The sequence below is a fragment of the Oryza glaberrima genome, chromosome 6 (assembly GCF_000147395.1).
Source record: "Oryza glaberrima chromosome 6, OglaRS2, whole genome shotgun sequence".
Classification (NCBI taxonomy): Eukaryota; Viridiplantae; Streptophyta; class Magnoliopsida; order Poales; family Poaceae; genus Oryza; species Oryza glaberrima.
The window spans coordinates 9,505,688-9,530,301 of record NC_068331.1 but is presented as its reverse complement, the minus strand read 5'-3'; the positions used below and the strand labels follow the sequence as shown (position 1 = coordinate 9,530,301).

At 40.3% G+C, this 24,614-nt stretch overlaps 2 protein-coding genes across 4 annotated transcripts; both read left to right on the top strand.

Moving 5' to 3' along the window:
- Positions 1 to 1,492: 1,492 nt before the first annotated feature.
- LOC127775942 (BURP domain-containing protein 10-like) lies at positions 1,493 to 3,213 on the top strand. Its single transcript, XM_052302263.1, is given in 4 exon segments — positions 1,493 to 1,546; positions 1,843 to 1,987; positions 2,358 to 2,731; positions 2,734 to 3,213. Coding segments are annotated over 4 exon segments (1,053 nt in total).
- Positions 3,214 to 8,194: 4,981 nt separating this feature from the next.
- On the top strand, positions 8,195 to 24,387 carry LOC127776425 (uncharacterized). Of its 3 annotated transcripts, XR_008018158.1 has the most exons (22): positions 8,196 to 8,388; positions 8,909 to 9,909; positions 10,786 to 11,437; positions 11,547 to 11,633; positions 12,983 to 13,029; positions 14,866 to 14,975; positions 16,100 to 16,200; positions 16,930 to 17,022; positions 17,833 to 17,916; positions 18,040 to 18,123; positions 18,252 to 18,320; positions 19,119 to 19,178; positions 20,356 to 20,427; positions 21,092 to 21,199; positions 22,184 to 22,260; positions 22,524 to 22,607; positions 22,747 to 22,858; positions 22,940 to 23,029; positions 23,143 to 23,208; positions 23,282 to 23,377; positions 23,679 to 23,856; positions 23,974 to 24,387. XR_008018158.1 is itself a non-coding variant. In XM_052302784.1 (21 exons), the coding sequence occupies exons 1-21, from the start codon at positions 8,293 to 8,295 to the stop codon at positions 23,716 to 23,718; spliced, it is 3,267 nt and encodes a 1,088-aa protein (XP_052158744.1). In that variant the 5' UTR covers positions 8,195 to 8,292; the 3' UTR covers positions 23,719 to 24,387. The 3 variants fall into 3 exon arrangements, 2 of the variants coding, with proteins under 2 accessions (XP_052158744.1, XP_052158743.1); XM_052302784.1 differs by having other exon boundaries at positions 8,195 to 8,388; positions 23,641 to 24,387; XM_052302783.1 differs by having other exon boundaries at positions 8,197 to 8,388; positions 23,679 to 24,387.
- The last annotated feature ends 227 nt before the right edge of the window (positions 24,388 to 24,614 follow it).

Below are 24,614 nucleotides of genomic sequence, written 5' to 3'. Positions count from 1 at the left end.
GCTTTACTCATACATGCTATATCCCTCCAACCAAACAAAAAATTTGGTCATACAAACCAAACAAAAAATTGGATTGCCATATCCAACAAAATATGAATGAACATATCCCATCTATATATGACCGTGAACCAAACATACCCTAAGGAGTCGTTTCTTCAATGGAGAAAGCATGTAAGGATTGAGTTAATTAGCAGCAAGCAATGTATTCAGCTAAACTCAAGTAAATCTAGTCAGTAGTATAGAAAAAGGTATTGGTGCCGGTGGGAAACCCTCTTCTTTGCTAGATTTTTCAACCAGCATCCAGTAGGCAATACTGATGTGGAGGAGAAATAGGTACCGGTTCAGGTGCCGGTGCCGGTTTAGGAACCAACACCTTTGAGATTCCACGAATAAAAAAAAAAGGCTTGATGCATCGGCTTAAATTGAGTAGCTCACGAGTCCCACATCACAGAAATTCAAGCCCATCCATCCCACATCACAAAAAATAAATCAAAGAGCTTGAATCACAGATCACACATCCATCATCGATCTGCCACACAAATCACATAGCACCACAAATCCACAAATCAAGAAATTGAGTCACAGAAATTGAATATAAAAAAAATCAAAAATCATACATCCGCCGTGTCGGGGAAGGGATGAGGCGGCCACCGCCGAACCGCGCCGAGGAAGATCTGACGCTTCCTCCTGATCCCCCCCCCCCTCTCCTCTATGGTGAGGTGGGGGAGGTGGCCGGGAGGGGGGGGGGGGGGGGCAGAAGGAAGTGGAGGCTGGAGGGGCGGTGCTGGGTCCTAAAATAAAAAAGCTAAAATAAATATTTGAACTAAAATAAATAAGCTACAGATATGCATATACTGAAGCAGCACATTTTTCAGCTATATATGCAGAGTTACAGCGCCTTATGTTTTGGCGTTTATTCGGTTGGCAACCTATACACGCGAATGAATAGATAATAATCTTAGTGATGACTTAGGCAGCGTTCGAGAACGTGAGAGAGTGAGTTTGTTTGTTTCGTTTTCCGCGCGCACGTTTCCCAAACTACTAAACGGTGTGTTTTTTGTAAAAATTTTCTATAGGAAAGTTGCTTTAAAAAATCATATTAATCAATTAATCATGAGCTAATAGCTCACCTCGTTTTGCGTATCTTCCCAATCTTCTCAATGCCCTTCTCCTCAAACATACCCTTAAGGTTGCGACATATATATAGAATGACTTGAATTTATCAATGGCCAGACCAGTTACTTCTTCTCCTACACAACTGATAATTTGGAATCTACAAGCAGATATATATGCCGCCACAAAATGATAATTTGATCGATGCCAAGTGCAATTATTGCATCCGATGGTAATTAATAAGATTGAGAAATGAAGGTATGTTTCCGAGCTTATAAATAGGACCAGCCTTGGCAGCCAAGAGCAAAGCAAGCAACGGAGCAGCTAGCTAGCCAGCACATTCAGTTGAGTTAGCTAAGCTAGCTTAGCTCATAGCACAATGAAGCTAAGCAACATGACAGCCTTTTTGTCACTTTTGATCTTCATCCTTCTGGTGAGTGTATCATGTCAATCAAAGCTAGCTATATACTGTACATACCATTCCCTCGCCTATGTGCTTTGACTTATTTTTCTAACTCAAACTTTTGTAACTTTAATCTTATCAAATATAGTAACTCTCATAACACTAAATTAGTTTCGTTAAACCTAACATTAATTGAATATATTGAAGTGCATGTGTGCGAGTACACAAACAGCATTGAGGTGCGAAAATTAATTATCGCAATATTATATTCCACAGATAGGGTGTTCCATATCACAATCTGTTATAGCAATGGATGATTTACACAGGTTGCGATAGAGGCCAGAGATTTGGTGGGAGTGGAACGGGTGGAGCTGCCAAATCCTGCATCTATGGTAACAGCATACTGGCAGAAGATGCTTCCCCACTCTCCAATGCCAACAGCTATACTCGAGCTTTTGAACCCTCCTACTGGTATCTCTCTCTCTCTCTCTCCCTGATGCTACTTACGTACAAACCGGATTTTCTAGATCGAGCCTAAACAAGCTTAATGATGGATAATAAGTATGCATAAATTAGTTGAACTCCATAGACCATTTAGTATGGACACAAGCAAAGTTGACAGCCACAAGTTGTGATTTAGGGAGAGAAAAAACTAGTACAAGATTAATTATGGGAGAGAGAAAACTATGGAGTTCAATAGAAATCCATCATCTCATGCCAGATTAATTATGGGATTTTACCCTGTAATATAATCCAATGGCATGAATTTTTTTCCAGCCATGCCAGTGGATTTTACATTAATGGTTCGGGTAAATTCACATGCTTATATTATTCATTGCAGATGTTAATCAAGGTGTTCATGGCAATGACTATGATCAAGTTTATGGCAACGGATATGACGGCGGCTACATTAATGGATATAGTCATTCCTACGGTAATGGCTATTCCAATGGCTATTTTCACAAGGCAAACCTCCATTTCCTAGAGGATGCCTTGAAACCGGGATCCATAATCACTCCCTACATCACGGGGATAGCCACGCGTGCTCCCTTTCTTCGCCGGGACATTGCGGATTCAATCCCAATGAGTACAAAGAACTTTGCCGACATTCTGGCAATGTTTTCGCCTATATCCCTCGTCATGGCCGACGGTATACAATCGGCGTTGGACACTTGTGAGCACCACCGCCCGATCAAGGGAGAAGAACATGCGTGTGTGCGTGTGCCACGTCTATCGAGTCGGTGGTTGAGTTTGCTATGTCTGTACTCGGAACACGTGACCTCCGTGCCTTCTCCCCCGATGTCCCCCCAGAGGGGATCATGCCAGGAAACATGTACAAGGTGGTAGCGGTAAGGACAGTCGCGGGCTTAAGGGGGGACACCGTGACGTGCCACACCATGAGGTTTCCATTCGCTGTGTTCTACTGCCACGCGATCAACCCTACCCGAGTGTACGCGGTGGTGCTGGAGAGCGAGGAGGATGGCAGCGGCAGTGGCACACCGGAGAAGATGGAGGCGCTCGCCGTGTGCCACCTGGACACGTCACGATTTGACCCCAAGACTCCATTGTTCGTCGAGCACAATCTCAGGCCGGGAGATGCGTCGGTGTGCCACTTCGTTAGCAGGGACAGCGTGATCTGGGCACCTGTAGCTGCTGTGATAACACATGGAGATGAACAAGTCTCAATTGCCGAGTAGAGGCGAAGCACCAAGCATGCACTCATCACAAGTGTTTGTATTAAATAAAGCTGGTACATATGTACGTACCGGTGCTTGCGTAGTACTATGCATGCCTTCCACTGCTCTGTTCATAGTTCTGTTCTGCCTTGTACTTGCTCTATATATGTATGTTGCTTGTTTCTACATGAAGGAAAAATGTACTCTATTGTATACTATGTTATGCAAGGTTTGAGGATATATATATCATGAAAGGGGAACCATCTTTTGATTGATGGGTTGGGTGTGGATGAGGTGAGGTTGATTTGGTGATGAATTCTCTCAGCCATTGGTCTCTCACATCCAACTTCTATCTAGATAGCCTTGGTGAATATGTAGTACAGTTTCTCCTCCAATGTAGTGTACTTTGAGTTTTCGAGGAGTAAAGTACACCAGTAGCCATCCATTTTATCCATGTGTCTGACTGTGTCCTATGCATTGAAAAGTTTCCCCACCACCCATCCACCCGCATCTGTCCTAACTAGCTCGATGCCTACTACTCTACTTCCATACTCCTATTTCCACACATGTACTTCTTTATCTTCTTTACTTAGTGCTAAAAAGGGAATACTCCCTTATAATCCTAGACAGAGGGAGTAGTCAAAGGAGACACATGGTAGATAGGGTAGCCACACAAAAGCGAAAATGCTTCTATAAGAAATGCGAGAGTAATACGTACCGCTCCAAATTATAAATCTGTGCTAGATCTGAAATTTGTAGGTTAAATCATAGTGATTCAAAATTTTATATTTTATCTGAAATAGTATTAATATAATCACAGCTTCAGATCATGGAATTCTGGAACTACAATTCTAAGAATACTTAGATGAAGAAAAAAAATATGAACCAGTGCCAAATAGGGTGATCTGGTCGATGTACCTTTCTTGTGTGAGAGGTTGGCGGTTGAGAGAGCTAGCTGATTGGTTTTGATGGGAGGACCTCATGGACAGTAGATGAAGGAAGCTGCTGAACTATGATGACAACTTTTTTTATTTATTTTTAGTTATTATCATCAGGGGTTTCCATACTATGGAGACGGACGGATGGACAAAAATGTTAGGCCTGACTCGAAAGCTTAACAATTCAACTAGAAAAAATACCTATGCATTGCAACGGGAGAAGTCTATTTTAATCTTATTATTGTTATATGGTTTAGTTAAGATGAAATTCACTGAGGGAGTTCGCTTGAAAATATATATATATATATATATATATATATATATATATATATATATATATATATATATATATATATATATATACTTTTAGAAAATCATGAGCTAGCTAGGTGTCCGATCGTCTCAAGTTAGCATGCGAGTTTTTTTAAACATATTTCTTATATGATTCCTTCTGTATTATCAAAAGTGAATGATCTTAAAAACCGACTCAAATACGGGCATGCATTTCCAAAAGCAAACGAACTTAAAAACCGACTTATACATGGATGACGTATCAAAATACCGGCAAAAACATCTTCAATTTTTATAATAGCAGAGAAGAGATATAGACTAAAACCAAAACATAAAATTAAAACCAACTCAAACACGGATGACGAACCACAAAAACATCTTCAATTTTTATAACCGACTCAAACAAGGATGAAGGACCGCGGAAACATCTTCCATTTTTATAGAGTAAAATACACGGCCGGTCCTTAAAGTTGAGCGCGGGTGTCACTTAGGTCTATAATCTTGTAAATTGCACATCTGGATCCACAATCTTGTTTAAGTGACTCATTGAGGTCCAAAGGATCTCTGACCGGGTTGACTGGCTTACGTGGCGGTCCAGCGTGGCAACATATTTGCATTTTGCCCCCCTTTTTGATTCCCCGTATCCGATCCAATCCCTTCTTCGCGTGGCGCACGCAGGAACGCGTCGACGGCGACGTGCGCCAGCACGCACACCTGCGGCACCCACCTATCTCAACCACGTTGCGCCCGGTGACGCGCCTCATACCCCTCCGGCAGCCGCTCGCCGGTGTTGCGCAGCGCCCAGAGGAACCGCACATCGTCGTCGATGGGAAGGAAAAGGAGCAGGGGAAGGGGAAGGCCCCTGCTCTAGCCAGCCGTGGGTGCATGCGGCAAGTGGCTGCGGCAGCTGCTCAAGTCAAGCTCGCCTTGCCGCCCCGCTGCCGCCATGGAGCTCGCACCCGCCCAGCTCGCGCCGAGCTCGCCGACGCCTCCCCGCACGCGCGGCCGCGGTAGGCGACCCCTCCCCCTGGGCGTGGCCGGCGACACCTCCCTCGCGCGCGCCAAGCTCACCGACGCCTCTAGCACCAACAACCAGCAGGAAGGGAGACCGGTTGATCTGGCCATCAGTGAGGCGCGAGCGCCATCGGCACGCTAGCTACGAAGACGGTGACGGCGCTCCGCAAGCTCTCCTCTAGTTCCCTCCGCCACCCGCCAACTGCTGCCGCATTCGCTCGTCGCCGCTCCGCTGCCGCTCCGCTCGCATCCCGCCGCCGCGCTTGCCCTCCACCGTTCTGCTCGCCGCCCATTCGTCAAGAAGGATTTGAGGTCCATGACGGCGCGGCGTCCTGATCTTCGAGCTCGTCCGCCGCTCGCTTCGTCCCCTCTAATACTGCGTCGTTGGCAATCATGCGTCGCTTCGTCGAGGTCCACGATAGCAGCGACGGAGGACACTGATGTTGGCGAGGCGAGGCCGGAGAACGTGATAAGCGAGGCGGCGCAACCATGGTGTGCGACTAGGCGCCGCATCAGCTCAGCCATCGGTATGACGTGGCCGGCGAAGGGGCTGACGATGAGGATGACGTGCGGCGGTGGTGGGCGATGTGACGACGGAGGCAGCTGAGGGATTTGGGGATTTTTTTTGGTGCCCAGGGCTCTACTGAAGCGCGAAGGGGCTATTTGCAAATGAGCTGTGTACGTGGAATGCAATGTAGATGGTCAGCTTCGGTCAAACCGGGTTTGGACCTTAATGAGTCACTTATTAAACAAGATGGTGGATCTAGATGTGCAATTTACAAGATTATGGACCTAAGTGACACCCGCGCTCAACTTTAAGGACCGGCCATGTATTTTACTCATTTTTATAATAGTAGAGAAGAGAAGAGATATAGATTAAAACCAAAACATAAAATTAAAACCGACTCAAAAACGGATGACGGACCGCGGAAACATCTTCAATTTTTATAACCGACTCAAACACAGATGATGGACCGCGAAAACATCTTCAATTTTTATAATAGTAGAGATCTAAGGATGCAAACTGGTAGGCCCGTAAACCTACTTATAATATAAATAAGCGGGTAGCCCATTGGTTAACCCGATTATTTGTACTATAAGTGAGTTTGCGGGTCTGCCCGCTTACACCTCTATCCCAATTCAGCGGGAAACAAAGCCCATAATACTCCAATTCCAAATTCCACGAATATCCAAAAGGAAAAAGTACACTGAAGGTCTCTTAACTTGTCATCGAATTACAAAATCATCCCCAACCGCAAAACCAGATATATGACATCCCTCAACTTACAAAATTATTCACTTTAGGTCCTTCGGTGGTTTTGACTTCGGTTTTGTCCGACGTGGTGGCTGAGTCAGCGTGGGACCTACATGTTAGGATGCCACGTCAGCACCCTCATTCTTCCCCCTCCTCCCTCTTCCTCCTCTCTCTCTCTCTCTCTCAATCTCTCTCTCTCTCCCTCTCACTTTTCTCCTCTCTGGGCAAGGCGGCCGGCAGGTGGGGAGGAGGTCATTGGGGCGAGAGGGGAGAGGAGGTCTGGCGGTCGGCGACACGACAACAGCAACAACTTCAACGGTGCCAGCATGGGCAGTAGCGCCACCGGTGACTACGGCGGCTCGCTGTCATGCAGCCTCTCCGGGGCGGCCACCGATGACGCTGGCGGAGTTCACCATCGGTGGCAGCCAGGACTTTTACGACCTGTCAGTGATTGACGGGTACAACGTCGCCATGAGCTTCTCCTGCAGCAGCGCCGCTGGGCTCACTTGCAGGGACAACAGATGCCGAGGCGGGAGAGGAGGAATCGGCGGCAGCTACGATGGCCGCGACGCGGGAAAGGAGGCCGCCACGCCGAGGTTGGAGTCTTCCTTCCTCCTCTGTCTCTCACTCCTCTTGTCTGGACAGGCTGGCTGACAGGTGGGGAGGAGGCCGGCTTCTATAAGAAATATGAGAGTAATATGTACCGCTCCAAATTATAAATCTATACTCCAAATTATAAATCTATGCTGGATTTGAAGTTTGTAAGTTAAATTACAGTGGTTTTAAATTTTACATTTTATATCCTATAAAGAACAAAATGATCCATCTGAAATAGTATTAATGTAATCACAACTTCAGATCATGAAATTTTGGAACTAAGAATACTCAGATAAAGAGGGTGATGGCAGATGCAGTACGTTTCTTGTGTGAGAGGGTGGCGGTTGAGAGAGCTAGCTGATTGGTTTTGATGGGAGGACCTCACGTAGAGTACATAGATGAAAGAAGCTGGTGAACTATGATTTTTTTTAGTTATCATCAGGGGTTGTCCTACAATGGATAGGTGGACAAAAATGTCAGGCTTGGCTCGAAAGTTAAACAAGTCTATCTAAGGGTGCAAACGAATAACCCGTAAACCTACATATAATAGTACAAACAAGCGGATAGCCTATTGAGTAACCTAATTATTTATATTATAATTAAGTTTACGGGTCTGCTCATTTAAATCCCTATCTCTATCTCAATTCAGTGGGAGACAAAGCCCATAATACTCCAATTCCAAACGAATATCCAAACAGCAGGAAAAAAATAAAAATCCAAACCCCCAATTCTCAGCCCAATTCCTGCCCCCACAGCCCAACACGCCTGTGGCTTCCGACCGAAGCCCATCTCCTCGGCCCGGCCCACTGATGCCTACCTTGTACCCCAAGACGGGCTCCCATGTCCATCCCATCCCATCCCAAGCGAGGCCGCGCGGCCTCATCCCCCTCCTCCAAAACCCTAGCTAAATCACAGCCATTAGTCGATTAGCCCAAGCCACCCCCCTCGCCTGAGTGCGTGCGCCCGCGGCCGCGCCTCCGCCTCTCGCTCTCTCCTCCCCTCCCGATGGCGCTCCAGCTCCGCCGCCTCATCCCGCACCGCTACGCCGGCCGCGCCGCCTCCCTCGCCCTGCCGCCGCCGCCGGGGGCGCCTACGGCCATGGTAAGTGCCCCCATCCTCTTCTACCCCTTTGATTTTTTGGCTGTAAGGACAGGAATTGATGTAATGCTAAATATCTAGACCTTCCCAACGTTCAATGGTACACCCTTTTTTTTGTTTTTTTAATATATATATGATGACGCCGTTGACTTATGTTATACCCTTTAACCATTCATCTTATTCAAATTTTTTTTGGTTAGAAATCTTAAGAATGTAAGTATTGCTTAAATCAAGCCACAACAAAACAAAACAAAATATATATCTAGTTGAATTTTTTGAATAAGACGAGTGGTCAAATATGAAATAAAATGTTAACGGCGGCATATGTTAAAAAACAAAGGTAGCATCTAGCTACACTGGAATCTTCCTCCATGGTATATTACTAAAGTTGTGGTATATCGGTGTCATAAAACTATTTGGAACGTATCAAAGAATTCTGCTTCTGTGTCGCACTTGTGATTATGCCTATGCCATTCAGAGTTTTGCTTGTTCTCTAAATGTTGGCTACGTGCTACCTTTTCAGCTTCAATTTGGTGTATCTCAGAGATGTTCTTACAACTTTATGCCTTATTCATTAAGTAATAATTCATCAAGGCAGCTGTCTTCAATCGGCTCCCGTCTTCCCCTGCAGCTCAAAAGTGGTGCCTTTTTTACTACTGGGCTCATGGGCAATCCTAATTTTGTAAGTCTGAGAGCTGCATATAGGCATGGGATTTCTTTGAGGGCAAACAATATTCGTAATTCACGGTCCTTTTTGACCCTGCGCAACACAAAGGTAACTTTTCCCATCAGAAACAAGTGCTTATTTGGTAATCCAAATATGCGAAAGGAAGATGGGAGTGTTGCACACAGTATGTTTCATAGATCTGAGAAAAGGAAAAGCACATTGGCTGCTTGTGGCACCATCACTGATGAGGCTTCAACATCAACTAGCAAACGCAGTAAGAGTGGTACTGGTACTAAAAAGACTACTACCCGGAGGAAAAGTCCAACAAGCAGAAAAAAGGAAGCTAGTGAAGATATGAAAGAAGAGAAGGCATCTACTAAGAAACAGAGGAAATCTGTTAAAACTAGTACAGCAGCAACAAAGAGCAGGAAAATTGGGGTCAACCAAGAAGAAAGCAAGTCTGACATTTCCAAATCAAAAAAGGCTGCCAATAGTTCTAAAGAGAAGAAGACATCAAGCAGGTCGAAGAAATCTTCAAAAGCGAAGGAATCTGCTGCTTCTAACGCGACAGCTAAAGCTGAGATTTGTACGATGACCTCTGTTAGTGAGCAGAAGCCACTTGTTCCTCTTTACCCTCCCACAGCTAAATCAGTTCTTGTTGTTGAATCAGTAACAAAAGCAAAAGTAATTCAAAAATACCTCGGGGACATGTATGAAGTGTTACCTAGTTATGGCCATGTGAGAGATTTAGCTGGAAGATCAAAATCTGTTCGTCCTGATGATGACTTCAGTATGGTGTGGGAGGTTCCTGCTGCTGCCTGGACACATCTTAAGAGCATAAGAACGGCGTTAAAAGGGTATGATAATGCAGTATGGTTAGCATTTTCAGTTTTTAACATGAAATACATGCTTGTTTGCCTCTTTTAATAATAAGGTGCTTCCAAACCATTGTCGCTACGGTTGTCTATCATTGTCATGTTCTGTGACCTTGAAATCTTGAATTGACATCATTAATCAATAGTAGCTGCCAATATTGGTGGTACACAGGCAGTACTTGCCGGGTAAACAATTGTCCTGAATAAAACTTACCCCCACAATCCACATTTTCAGTCACCACATTTCCACCACCCTTGTCCTGCTTTCCTGTTCCTTGACCCAGCTGGTCAGGTTCTAGTCACCATGCTCAAAATGTCTTCATACATACTCATTTTCACAAACACGAAGCACATTAAGGGACACAATTATTAGATGTTGACTAAGCCTTGTTATAAAGGTAAAGAAACACGCAATCACATACTTTTCGGGTAACATCAGTTGCATGTATGCTTCATAAGTTATATTAGAAGTTTGGCTCCAAAATGTCTTTTATCGTGAAATACCAAATACCAATATCACCATACTTAACTTTACCTTTTCTCTTTATATATGTCTTATGCTTATACTATAGATAACAGTATAAAATGTACATTTTCTTATTAGTTCAATATGTCTAGAGCAAGATTGACTTCTTTTGCTATGCGATATTAGCAAACTAATGGTTTTTTTTTGTTGTAAAAAAAAGATTTGGAGGGAGAGACGTCCCTCCAAACATTATTTTAAGAATAACTTGTGAGTGTGTTGGGGATTGAACACGGGACCCCGGGGTTGAAACCACACCCCCCTTGCCACTGCACTATTAAGTGCATCTCTCTTTTTGTTGTTGTTATAATTGCTTTGTCCTTTTCCTTCTTCAGGGCAGAAAATTTGATTCTTGCGTCTGATCCTGACCGTGAAGGTGAAGCAATTGCTTGGCACATCAAAGAAATGCTCGAACAGCAAGACGCATTGGGTTCAAAAGTTACTGTTGCAAGAGTTATCTTTCATGAAATAACAGAGGATGCTGTTAAAAAGGCTTTAATATCTCCAAGATATATTGATATGGACCTAGTGAATGCCTATCTAGCACGCCGTTCCCTTGATTATTTGATTGGGTTTGGCATATCACCACTGTTATGGAGGAAGCTACCTGGTTGCCAGTCAGCTGGACGAGTCCAATCTGCGGCATTGGCTCTTGTGTGTGATCGAGAGGCTGAAATAGAACAGTTTGATCCGCAGGAGTACTGGACTGTTGATACGGACTTCAAAACCCAACATTCTGGCCCTTCAAATGGCCTTAACCTTAAATCCCGGATAAAGCATCTTAATTCCAAAAAGTTGGATCAGCTTTCTATACGCTCTCAAGAAGAAGCACACAATATAGAAAAGAGGATTTATTCATCCCAATTTGAAGTAACAGGAATTAAGAGAAGTAAAATTAACAAGAATCCTCCTATGCCATATATAACATCCAGCCTTCAGCAGGACGCAGCAAACAAACTACATTTTAGTGCTGGGTACACCATGAAGGTTGTTAGTTAAATCTTAAATGCGTATATGAGATTTCCTACTGACCTATTATAGTAATGCAATTTAGATATAGCTATCTGTTGGCTCACATAGTTCAATGTGATTGCAGGTAGCCCAAAAGCTCTATGAGGGGATTAACCTTTCCTCTGAGGAAGCAACTGGGTTAATTACATACATCCGAACAGATGGTTTTCATGTAGGTGTCATCCTACCTTTCCTTTACGATCAAATCAGCATTGTCTAGTATCGATAGCATAAATATTAATCTGGTCCCATATCCATGGTTATGGGTTAAAATGGTCATCCACATTAAAATATCAATTTCCTCCCACTATATATAAAAGCATGCGTGATTACCTTTTGAGATTATAAGGTATAAACTATAAAGCATTACGCCATGCTGCTCTTCTATACTTATACCAAATACTTTCTGCCACGAAACTAATTTTCCAGTGCCTAAAAGACTCTTCCATTGGTGCAGCAGATCATTTTGGCATGCCATGCCGAAATACTTGTGTTATTGTAACAGTTAATGCCATTGAAAGAATCCTGACAATGAGACTGAGGGAGTCTAGGAGATAGGAGGCAGTGTTTATTCTCTAAGAGCGTAGGGGCGTTGTTCTGTCTTCATTGTCAGTGGTATCAAAGTGCTAGAGGGCAGTGCGTATTTCTGTGCTCAAGAGTGAGAGGTGGCATTGAGGAGGCTCTAGGTTTGTGGAGACAGGGTTGTTGCCTATGTAGCTATCCTGTGACAGCCTTGTTCAAAAGTAGGTTAATTTCTGTTGGGTGCAAAATATCAAAGTCCTAACATATGCATCAATGGCATGTCGATGTTGGAATTATTGTCTGACATGAAATGATGAATGCATAGCCTGCCTGGCATGTGAGCAGCTCAGCGCTGCACAGGCTACAATAATCGCTGCTCATGATAACAGGATTGTGGCAAATTCTATATTTGCAAGTGTGGTACACTCATGAAAAAAAGGTGATGCCATTGAGAAGAAGTATAATGAGGTCTTCATTAGTTTTTGCACTTCAGGCAGTGAGTAGATAAATTGTCTTTTTTACTTTTGTTTTTCATGTAGAGGATCAAGTTTGATCCTACGATCAAAGCATGCTAGCAGGGGGATACATTTGCAATTTCCTTAATGAAAAATCCACCATATCCGCAACATCTAATTCCCAGTCTGTAAATGGTAGCTCTAATGAGTTCTAACTCCTCTCTGGGGCAAACTATTTCATCCTAGTACTGCCTTCAAATTAGCGCTACTCATCGCCATTTTGATTCATGGATGCGTGAGTATGTACAGTAGCAATTCTAACTAGAATTCAATCATATGAAATATATCTATTCAATTATAATTATCTGATGCAATGGTTCATGAATGTATTATATGCACTATTCACTATCCCTTCATATCAGAATTCGGAAATTTCAGTCAATTACCGATTCAATAATTTCTTGAGGATCTGGTTTGTATGATGCTGTACTCCGATAGTCTGGAATTGTTGTCTTACTTGTATGATTCATGTTTTCCTTTGAAGATATCTGATGGAGCTGCAGAAGATATTCTTTCATTAGTGAAGCAAAGGTATGCTCTACTGGAACATCTAGTCAAGTGTTTTTTTTTGTTTGTTGTTTAGGTGTGCTAATATCTACAGTTCCACTTCTAACATATTAGTTGTTGTAGTACTTAATAATCTGAATTCCTAGCTTCTCAATTCATGAGTGGGAATGTGCTCATTTCTCGTGGTTATTCATTGTTGTTTTAATGGCAACAAGTTTCTTTTTTTGCTGGGAAAGACATTGTAGTTTAGGACTTATGTGATGGGTATATTATGAACCACTTTATTTCAATTCAAATCAAATAAATTAATGTTTACCTATTTGGTTGTTGCAAAGATACATTTGATTATATAGTCAGAGAAGTTATTGTTCTCTGCTTGCTGATTTATAGTCAGAAAAGTTATTGTTCTCTGCTTGCTGATTTGTAGTTTCACAACTTTTGGTTGCATAATTCATACCATCAGAGGAAAAATACCATGGCATATTTTTGTTTCAGTTATTTATCATTGAAATGTTACATTCTCTAGAAAAACACCGATCTATCACTATGTATTAGCTGATTGTACCATTGGGATATGGAGAGGGAATTGAAGCTTAAAAGGAACAATTCTCAAACTAGATACTCCATCTACTTTTGATAGGCATATTTCCAAATCTGAAAAATTTACCTTTGATAGGCATATTTCAAAACAACCACCTATCCTCTTAATGACTTTCTCGGATTTAATGCGTGACTCTCCATTCTTCCACATAAGATTGGCTACATGGGCATCGAGAAATGTAAATATTAATGAATCGCTTGTTTACGAGGAATAACTAGTAGCATGTTTAAATGGATGATAAGTAGAATTATTTATCCTTGGTCATTGTGCCAAGATGAAATATGACTATAAAAAGTAGATGGAGGGAGTATTTCATTTCATTTAATGCTGATGTTGTCAAGTTTAATACCGGCAAAATCAGATCCAAGAGATAGAGGCATTCCAGTGGCGATTTAAGTGAAGATTTCTATATTTACCCAAACATATGTAAGAGATTATCTTCAACCATATCAAGATGCATGTAAAAGGAGAAATATCCAAAAGTTCATGCTTACGGTACACTTGACAAAAGGAACCCTCATGCCACTCCCACGTTCTATAGGAAATTTCCATGCTGTTACCACTGCAACCACGCTCAACCAAGTGAAATGACTGATGAGTAGAAATGCCTGAGATGGATAAGCCTACTAGAGGAATTATAGAATGGGGGATGAGATTAGCTGATGTTAGCTAGTAAGAAATCAATGTACCATAGGCATGGAGGAAGCAGTGGGATGCACCATGTGGAATTGATGGTTATTATTACAAAATGGAGAATTGATGCATGTGAGGTAGGGGCTTAAGGGTCACAATTAAGGCTGTATTCTGCTGTTTAGGTTGGGAACTAATCCCATGCACATGCAAAACGGCGCGACTTATTAGCGCATGGTTAATTAAGTATTAGCTATTTTTTAAATGGATTAATATGATATTTTAAAACAACTGTTCTATAGATCTTTTTTTTTTTTTTGCAAAAAACACACTGTTAGCAGTTTGGGAAGCGTGCGCGCAAAAAACGAGGGAGGAGAGTTGGGATCATTGGCTGCCGAACACAGCCTAAGTTTTCAACTAAATGTGAGAGAGTGGTATCTTTCTAAATTTTGTGCCCTTTTGGTAGTACATAAGCGAACAAAAGTTCTTTAATTTGAACTGGACATCACTGGATGGTGAATGCTAAACGGGCTAGTCTCATGCAATCATTATTTTGATAGTTTACCTTTTTAATCAACTTTATGTGTTCCATCATGTCATTTGCAATCTGCATTCTTCTTCTTTTTAAGGTATGGTGAGGAATATGCTTCAGAGGGCATTAGAAAATACTTCAAGAAGGTGAAAAATGCTCAAGAAGCGCATGAAGCCATAAGGCCGACCAGCATAAGGAGGTTGCCATGTAATGAAATCTACCTGCACTTCTTTACAAATTATTGCGTTCTATTGATTACAGATGCTGCATTACATCTAGCAACTTCATTTCATTATCTAAAAAAAATCTAGCAACTTCATTTGGTTTCAGACTTGATTTAGTATATACCTATTGCCTTGTGGAGATCACAATGTAAATATTTAATTAATTATTGTATATAAATGACCAAATTTGTTGTGTACCAAACATGGTTATAAAAAAGGGTATTGGAGATCTCTTATGTACTAGTCGCCTCTAATTTTCCAGATTTCATAGGTGGCCAATATTTCGTCACTTCCTGTCGAAAACTTTGAATGTCACACTAAATGTTAGTATACAGAAAATTTGAAGTATTGCTCTTTTCTTACTTATTTGTCCTTCTTGGATTTTTAATTGTTTGAATGACTTTCAGTAGTTACAATATTTTGATGTACTTTCAGGGAAGTAACAAATGCCTACTACTCTACTACATAGATCGTACTAGCAACCTGTTGAAAAATTAGAAATATGAATAGAACTTATATAAGTTAGTGCACATCAGACTTAAAAGATCAACAAACTACCATTTTGCTTTGTACCAATATACATGTTTCATGTTTATCTTTCAAATTGGTATGTTTGATGGTATAGCTGGCAGTAAAGCTTTTATGAATTTGTGCATATCGCACTTAAACATATCAACATAACTAATATTTTCTTTGGTATGTGGTGTATGAATGTTTTAATTGTTGTCTGTTAAAAGTGTACTGTATAATTTAGTGCATAATAGAACTGTTCTTTGCAGTACTATGTCTCCCACTATTCAACATCTAACATTTCCTTGCTTGTTTTACAAACAGCCTCATATACAGTTTTACTAAATTTTGCACTTTAGACCATCTTTGCTTCATTTAGGGAGAAATGTTTTTCCATTTGCTGCAAATATATTTTCACCCGAGGTCGGCATCTTCTGTACGATTAAAAAAGTGCCTGAAGGATGAATGTTGTTAATTTACAAAGTTATTATGGGTTGCCAAAAATAAACTTTGGTCTTGTTTGAATTCTGCAGACTATTTAGTTCTTTGTATAAGTTTCTGTCTTTTGACATAGTTGTGTTATAAAATCCCTTACAGCATCTTTGGTCGGAGCACTTGATGATGATTCTTTGAAACTGTATACTCTAATATGGAAAAGAACTATGGCTTGCCAAATGGAAGCTTCTAGAACTGATATGGTTTGCACTTTCCCCTCATTTTATCTACGGCTATTTACTACTGATGTTCCTTTTACATGTTGCTTTTCTGATTATGGATTGTTTTCTTACTATAGAAAGCATGGTTTAGATTTATTTGACCAAATGCATTCAATCACCTAATGATTCCTCAAGAAGAAGAAAACAATGAAGTAAATTGGGTGGCATTATATATAGTAGGCTACTCTACGAAATTCCACCCAAGAAACAGTTGATTGGAGAAGCTGTAAGCTTCTGCGACTAATATAAATTGTCAATGTGTCAAGTATTCGTGAATGTATGAATTCTTCTTTTGGGTTCTATCCTAAATGTTTCACGAAGACATGTCATCAAATAAAAAACATTGGTAACCAAGCAAATTTATTCCTTTCATAGATGAGTGTTTCATTTCTGTGACTAAGCTTTGCATAATTCTGGCTGAATGTATCCATATTTCTTATGAGTAATTGGTCTTCTATTTAATAATAGCCAATTTGCTTTATGAACTGCTGACAAGCACTTTGAAGAGGCCAGATACAGTGGCAGGGCATGCCTTTGTGCTAAATATAATATGTTGGTGTTGTAATACAGAAGTGGGATCCATTTTCCCTAGCATGTATTATGCCAAATTCTCTGGATATCTTTTGGTGTGGATGTATGCAGTTTTTCAATATCTAAAAGATTCAATCAAAGTTCATGTTTAGAGTATGACCTCTTATAATTGTATTGTAGATTCAAGTTGATATTGGTAATTCTGAAGGAGACATGATTTTTCATTCATCTGCATCAAGGCTTGACTTCAAGGGATACCAAGCTGTATATGATGTAAGTTGTAGACTTTTTCTATCCATGCTTGTCACATCCTGTGTACATTCAGAAAATCCTGTATAGTTTACTTGTCTTTGCCTAGGTTTGGCTTTATCCTGCCTCAACTTTATAAGGAAATATGTTGAATTCTTTTACTGTGGCCTTCCACTCTTTTAAGCTATTTCTCTCAGTGCATCAGTGGCTTCATGGTATGTTCCATCTATTGAATGATATATTGACCATATTGTGTCATTGTGCAAGGGATGATTACATCATTGCTAGATGACTTTACCATATTTGCAGTATTGTTTCTTTTTATATGTATGCCTATATGGACCATGTGACATCCTGGGCCAACTTGGATAAGTCCTAGGCTTAGGCTGATGTGGACCCTAGTTTTTTCTTTTTTTAAAAAAAGAGTTATATTATCTGTCATATGCGCTGCTAAGCTAGAATTGGATACACACATCTGAGTATCTGACTAGGTGATCCTATATTTTCTTTTGATTCTGCCATTTTTATGTTTCCTAAATCCTAATTCTATTATGAGTAATTGATACATGAAATTGCCAATTTTGTAGAACATACGAGATTGTGCCATGGTGCTACCTCCATTTTAATTATCTAGAGAGCTTCTATTTGAGCATTCTATCTTCACTGAGATGCATGGATCTGTCCTGATTATCATTATGTTTAATATTCTATTAAGAAAATATGTTACCTTTGGAGATCTAACGATCAGTACTTATGTTTCTATTAAGAACTCTGTGCCTAGTGTTCAGTTTAGCTTGCTTAACTCAGTAACGGGAAAATTTGCTATCCTTTTAGGACACTGAAGCAAGTCCTTCCAGTTACAATTCTGAGGTTGATGCTGTTCACCAGGATAACTTTGAGGTCTTGTCCAAATTAGAGGTCAGCAGCTGTCAAATTACCTGAACTATGCACTTCCTATGTGACCTATTTTTTATGCTAATGTGCACTGTTGTCTGTCTTTCAACTATATAAGCATGTTACTGTTGCATTTCTTTTTCTCAGGTTAAGGACTTGGTGTCTCCAGTTAACGTTCATCTTTCACAGCACTTTACTAAACCTCCATCACGTTATTCTGAGAGTGCATTGGTCAGTAATAACCTATATGTTGGTTTTTTATCTGTTCATTCTGGGCATTTCCATGCTTGGTATAGAAATATATTTCCTTTTTATCAGATATATTTAAGAATGTATCATTTTTTCCTTGGTATTTGCAGATTAAAAAGCTAGAAGAACTTGGAATTGGAAGGCCATCCACATATGCATCTATAATGAAAGTATTGCAGGTGCCATATTGCTAAGATCTACTCTGTTATCTCCAGAACTATATCTCATTGAACACACTAATATGCGCATACAGCATGTTTTTTCTGGGTTGCTCATGTAGCTACTCCTGTAGTGATGCATAAACCATGAAATGCAATACAGACCATCTGGTAACTGTAGGACTTTAATGGACGTACATCACCCTGGACCTTTCGAATCCAGTGGAAGTTTTTTTTTTTTTCATGGTCTCTAACGTGGGGTATTGGGGTCAGTTTATATGTTGGTCATCCTGGGCATTAAGCTCTGGGACTGGAATGTTGATGTCAATTGTAGTTCACTGCCATGTAAATTGTTGATCGGGCTTTAGAGTTCATTGTAACATAAGATAAGATCTGAATCTAGAAATCAAGGAGGTACTGTAGCTAAGGTGTTACATGGGTGCTAGGTCATCTAATATATGGCCGTAAATAAGGTAAGGCTAAGGAAACATCTCAGCCCCAAGAATCCATCATCCAACTTGGATTGACAGGGATTGAATGGGATCCAATCCCATCCCATCCCATCCCTGGGCAAGTTAGCAAACATACAGATTTTGTCAAGTGTACATGCAGAAATGTTTGTCTTTTATTGGGGTCAAATGTTAGCAATGGATCAAGCAGGCCTACTTTGCTATTTGTAAGATGATGAAAATTATTTTGTGTTCTTGTAGAACACATGGACAAAATAAACAGTTGCAAAGTTCCAGGATCTTGCATCATTATTATAATTAGCAATGATTCAAGCCACATGGATAACAGTGTTTACCTGTTGCTTTTCAGGATCGTAAATATGTGACAATAAAAAGTCGGGTTCTACACCCTGAATTTCGTGGTCGGATGGTATAGTTCCTGATGTTAACCTTCCTTTTAGCCTTATTTGGCAATAAATCTATAATCCTTATCACATTTATTTTTCATTATATTGGTTTAAATAAAGACAATACGTCCTTATATCATATAATCCATTACGCAGAAGTGTAATTTTTGTAAGGAAATTACATATTAGCCCCTAAACTTGTCAAGTTTTCTAAACTTCAATAGTTAAACTGTTCAAACTTCAATCCCCAATCATGTTGTTATAGTAGGCAATGGTGCATTTATGTGGCATCTAGCATTCTAGCTAGCAATTATATGAATTGAATAGAGCCCAAACATCACCTTACAATGTCTTTCTGCTTGTGCTTCTGCTTCTGCCTTCGTAACTATCAACAAGACCAGCTTGTAGCAGAAACCATATCTGCACATTTCCAATGGCCAATCCTCACCCTTGTGGCTTCCGCTTCATCCTGTTCAACTACCTGCACTGTCTCGTGCCTTTTCTTCATGATGCCTCACATGGATGTGTAGGAGCACTGGTAGTAGTTCTATAGTGAGAGCTGCGCTTGTGAGCGTAAGCGCTACCCAGGACTAATAACAAGTAAAGTTGCCATCTACGGAGATTCCCTGATAGTGACACACTGCTGCTGCAGGTGATGGGTCCCTTTTAAACACCCGCAGCAGCATGCTAGACTCAGGACTCTGCTGCCTCATCTGGCTGTCACTGTTCTGTGAGCTCTTTGCTGCCACCTGGCTGACAACGACCCTTTACATCCCCCATTTCGCTGCTTTTATTTTCTTAACATGGTTGGTCCCACAAGTGAAGGATGATTTGCATGTCACGTGTGATGAAACATACACGTAACCACACAATCTCAATCTCAAAAGCAGTGCCATGTCAAACAAAGCCTGGGTGGATTAGGTTGTAAGGGATGTTTTATCTATTTTGATCAATCAAGGATGCAAAATAGGCATTTGTAATTCAGTGATGCAATCACCACATGGATATTTTTCTCTATTTTCTCTTCCTATGTCATTTTTCTCAAGATGAGTAACTTGTGCATTCCGTAGTTTATGTTTTCCTTTTGTATGTGATTCCATTCTTTCAGTTCCCACATCAATGTTTCTTCTGATAACTTTAATTAATTAAATTATTTCATTTCTTCTATTTTTGACAAATGTTCGGTACCATCTTCCTCAGGTCTCGGCGTTTCTTATGCATCATTTCTCTGAAGTTGCAGATCTCAGCTTTACTGCTAACATGGAGACTGAGGTAGTAAACAAATTTCAGTTTGTAGTTTATATATGCATCTTCTTTCCTATTTTTTGAGTTCGGAAACCAGCATAAGGCTGTGTTCTTTACCCTATTTTCCCAACTCACATACCTCGTTTTCCACGCGCACGCTTTCCAAACTGCTAATGGTGCATTTTTTGCAAAAAGGTCTATACGAAAGTTGCTTTTAAAAATCATATTAATCCATTTTTTTTAAAAAAGCTATTACTTAATTAATCATGCGCTAACGAGTCACTCCGTTTTGCGTTCGCGAGGGATTAGTTCCCAACACCAACACCTGAACACAGCCTAAGCTGGCTAGTTACTCCCACAGATGTGGGTCAATATGCTAAAATTAGAATTGCTTAGCTTGAAATATATAAACACAAAAAGAGGTTGGTCAATATCATAGGTCAGGCCTGTTGTTTCCACTGATGATGTTTTTTTCTTGTCATTTTGAATGAGGTATGCCAGTATATATGGATGTAAACGGTAGGATTCTTGTAACTTTTCCTATCACTCAAACTTCCACTGACATGGGTTGATCTGTGTGAAACCATATAAACTTCTTTTCCTATTCTTGTGAAGAGCTAGCCACCTAATGTGATAATGTTGTTATTGGTATAATAATCATATTAATACTCCTTTCCTGCTGCTTTAATAGCTAGATAATGTCTCTGCTGGATCAACTGAATGGAAGGGCCTTCTGAAAGACTTTTGGGAACGATTCAATAAATATTGCGGCGATGCTAGTCGCCTTGACGTCAGAAAGGTACTGCTTTATTCATTAGATACCTAGTATAATTTTGTTTACCCTTACAGGTAGAACGCAAATCACTCCTGATTTCTCATAAGGTGCAATTGCCTTTAAAGGTTCAAATTTTGTAATTTTGAAGTGACGATGGTTCTCTCTTTATAAGTTTACAGAGTCAAAAGTTGTGTCGTTAAATTCATATTTCAAATCACTTTCATTTGATCTTGGTGTTGTATTTTAATTTTGAGATATTTACCAAGTCAAAGTTAAACTGCGTCTCTAAAAATGAACAGGAGAGTAATAATATCCTAGAGCAACAGTATTACAGCTTGTTCTAGTTACCATATGATGCATATAAGTTTATTTCTGCCACATGATCACATTGGCTTTTGTCAAGTCATAGCAACTGAATTAAGATACCAGACCCTTCTATTTTTGGGGGGAACATGCAAAAGCTATGAATGTATTTCCATTAGAGATAGAAAGTTGTACATCGTCGTCATACACGAGATAGCCAGCTGGTAAGGGAGTGGATTGGGCATGCAGGCCCTGGTCATCATCTTGGAAAGTTTTAAACCTAATGACCCTGCGGCTCTCCATGCCTGAAGCTCGTGCAGTGCTTCTGCGAGGACCTCGTGCATGAACAAACTCCTGTTCTCGTGCAAGATCGTATGATCCGTTGCCTCTGCTGATCTGGTGTTGATTCCATCAAATGATCTTTGTAGTTATTAAATACAAGGATTCTGGTTTCTATGGGTAGGATTTGTAACATGTAATCATTGCCTTAGGTTTCTTGAAACTTGCAAATCTCAATGTTTCTTCTTTGGCATAAGAAATGAGAAATGTTGGGCTACGAAATGAGAAATGAGACAAATTAGTCAGCCTGTAATAATCATTTTGATGCATCTTTATTCTAGTTATTAGCAAATGAAACTGTTGACATATAGATGTGCAATCCCTTGAGTATTGAGAACAATATTTGAGCTATCCACTTTGTTGCAGGTAGAAAGAATGCTTGAAGAAAAATTCGGTTCCATCCTCTTTTCTGACCTAGACAATGATAGTAGGATATGCCCTAGGTAATTCATGTCATCGCTCTCTAGAAGCTATTTTCTAGTAGAGTTAATATTTATCATATTGTGAAATCTACATGTTCATACTATATATTCTTCCGTCCCAAAGAATTGATTTCTGGCTATGCACCTGGAAAATAGCCAGAAATCAACTCTTTTTGGGACGGAAGGAGTACTACATATTAATATGGCATTGTTAACCTATAACTACAATGCCATCTTTAATCCTTATGCATAACGTGTGCTTAAAATGATTGCAATATCTGCAGTTGTTCTGAAGGAACCCTAAGATTCAAAGTTAGTAGGTATGGTGAGGGCTATTTCATAGGCTGTGATCGACATCCGAAATGCAAGTATGACCCTCTGTTCCTCTCTTAGAAATTATCAATTCATTGAGTATAATCACTGCTATTATCCATTTTAGCGCTGTTTATAATAATTCCAGCATTTCTCAATTATAATTGAGTACACATTGTGTAATTAAACTTGTAGGTACATTGCTCGCACGTTATCAGACGATGACGATGAAACTGAAGCATCTGATGAAACTCAAAGGACTTTCACACCTAGGTTACTTGGAGCGCTACCTGATTCTGATGAAAAGGTATATTTACTACGGCTATCCTGCTTTGTAATTTTGCATGTAACAAATATTTATGATATACTTTTGTTGCTTATTTTACAGGTGTTTTTGAAACAAGGTCCTTATGGCCACTACGTCCAGGTTGGAGAGGATAGAAAGGGAGTATCACCGAAAAGAGCTCCTCTTTCTGAGGTAACTTCCACTTTATCTGGTTTTAAACACAGCGCAACCCTGTCCTTAGCAATGATCTATCTTATTGACCTTTTCAAGAACTCAACCTTAGCTATGGCTACCCTTTATTTCAGGTGAAAGATATTGACTCTATCACTCTGAAAGATGCAATCGAGCTATTGCAGTATCCCAAAATTCTGGTATGTCTAACATTTTAGCTGTTCATTAGTACACGTTGATGAGTTGTCCCATGATGTTTTTGTTGTCTAACAGGGAAAACACCCTGATGATGATCTTCCTGTACTTATCACACATTCTAAAGCTGGATTTAGTATCAGACACAGGAGAACTCTTGCTTCCTTGCCAAAGGTATTTGTTGAATATTGTATCTGTTGAATGTTGATATCAGACACCATAATAACGAGCATAGAAACGAACAATGCATTGTTCATTCTTTTATGCTCGTTCTATTGTTTTGTTTTCATAAATTCTAATTGAAAACAATTGCAATTACTGACTTGCTTTTAAAAAGAAAAAATCTTTAGACTTGCATATTATTTTTTTCAAATTGAGTTTGTGTGCTTCCTTGTTTTGGTAAATTTGAGAAGTTCTTAAAAAAATGTATATGGCAGGGTCAATTTGAGAATTTCTTGAAAATTGTATATGACAGAGTGCTGACCCAAAGAAGATTACCCTCGAGCGTGCACTGAAGCTCTTGACTGGTAAAAACGTGAGAAAGTTTGGTCGTCCTAAGGGAAAAACGAGGAAAGAGGCAGAACCCCTTGAATGGCATTAACTGAGCACCTGTTCCCAAAACCAAACTACAACTTGCACACAGCGGGCAAACAGTAAGAGCATTTGCCTTTATATCCATCTACAACAAAATTCATCATGGATCAGGATCAAGCTTGATGAGAAGTTGATGTTTGTTCTGTGCGCAAAATTGCCAATCCATACATGGCCAGTAATTGTTTCTGATCAGAGCCGAGGATCCGGGGTGTGACAACGCAGCTCGTCGACAGGTGCAGGAAACCTTTTTGTATGTATCATCTGTCTTGGTACAGCCACTGGAATCTCCATTTTGAGCAAGAGGTGGCATCTTGCTGCCATGATCACGGTCACGGCTCCCATCAATTTTCATTTTTGATTCTTTTATTAAATATTTTCTGCAGTTGTATAGAGCACAAAAAAACTTGCCAGATCATACACCCATAGCTTTTTTTTTTTCTTTCAGTGGCAAGTGAACTCAAGCTGCATGCTAATGTCGTTACAAAGCAGTATGTGTTAACCACAAATTTTGCTTGTTCGCAAATGTATACCTTACTCTGTAGCCAGGGGGCATAGTAGCAAGTAACTAAAAAAAAGAATAATTGGTTTTCTTCGAGTTATAGTATCATCTGTTTATTTATCTTGGCGTTTGGCTCCCTCCTGTTGTATTTGTCTGAATTATGTGTTAACACAATGGCTCCTGTTGTCTGATAAACAACCTGATGATGTGAGCGAGTCCGAGTTAATATGAGTGAGTAATGGGATTTGACATGCAAGCCGAAGGCAGAAAAAGAAGTTAAATATGAACGCAACATTTGGGAGCTTTGAATCGGTAATC

What these genes read in the sequence shown, in the direction of transcription:
- LOC127776425 (XM_052302783.1), top strand. Translation starts at nt 8,293, where the DNA reads ATGGCGCTCCAGCTCCGCCGCCTCATCCCGCACCGCTACGCCGGCCGC. An exon ending in AAGCTTCTAGAACTGATATG is followed by an intron (nt 16,201 to 16,929) that starts GTTTGCACTTTC and finishes ATTGTATTGTAG; the next exon opens with ATTCAAGTTGATATTGGTAA. An exon ending in CTGAATTTCGTGGTCGGATG is followed by an intron (nt 19,179 to 20,355) that starts GTATAGTTCCTG and finishes CATCTTCCTCAG; the next exon opens with GTCTCGGCGTTTCTTATGCA.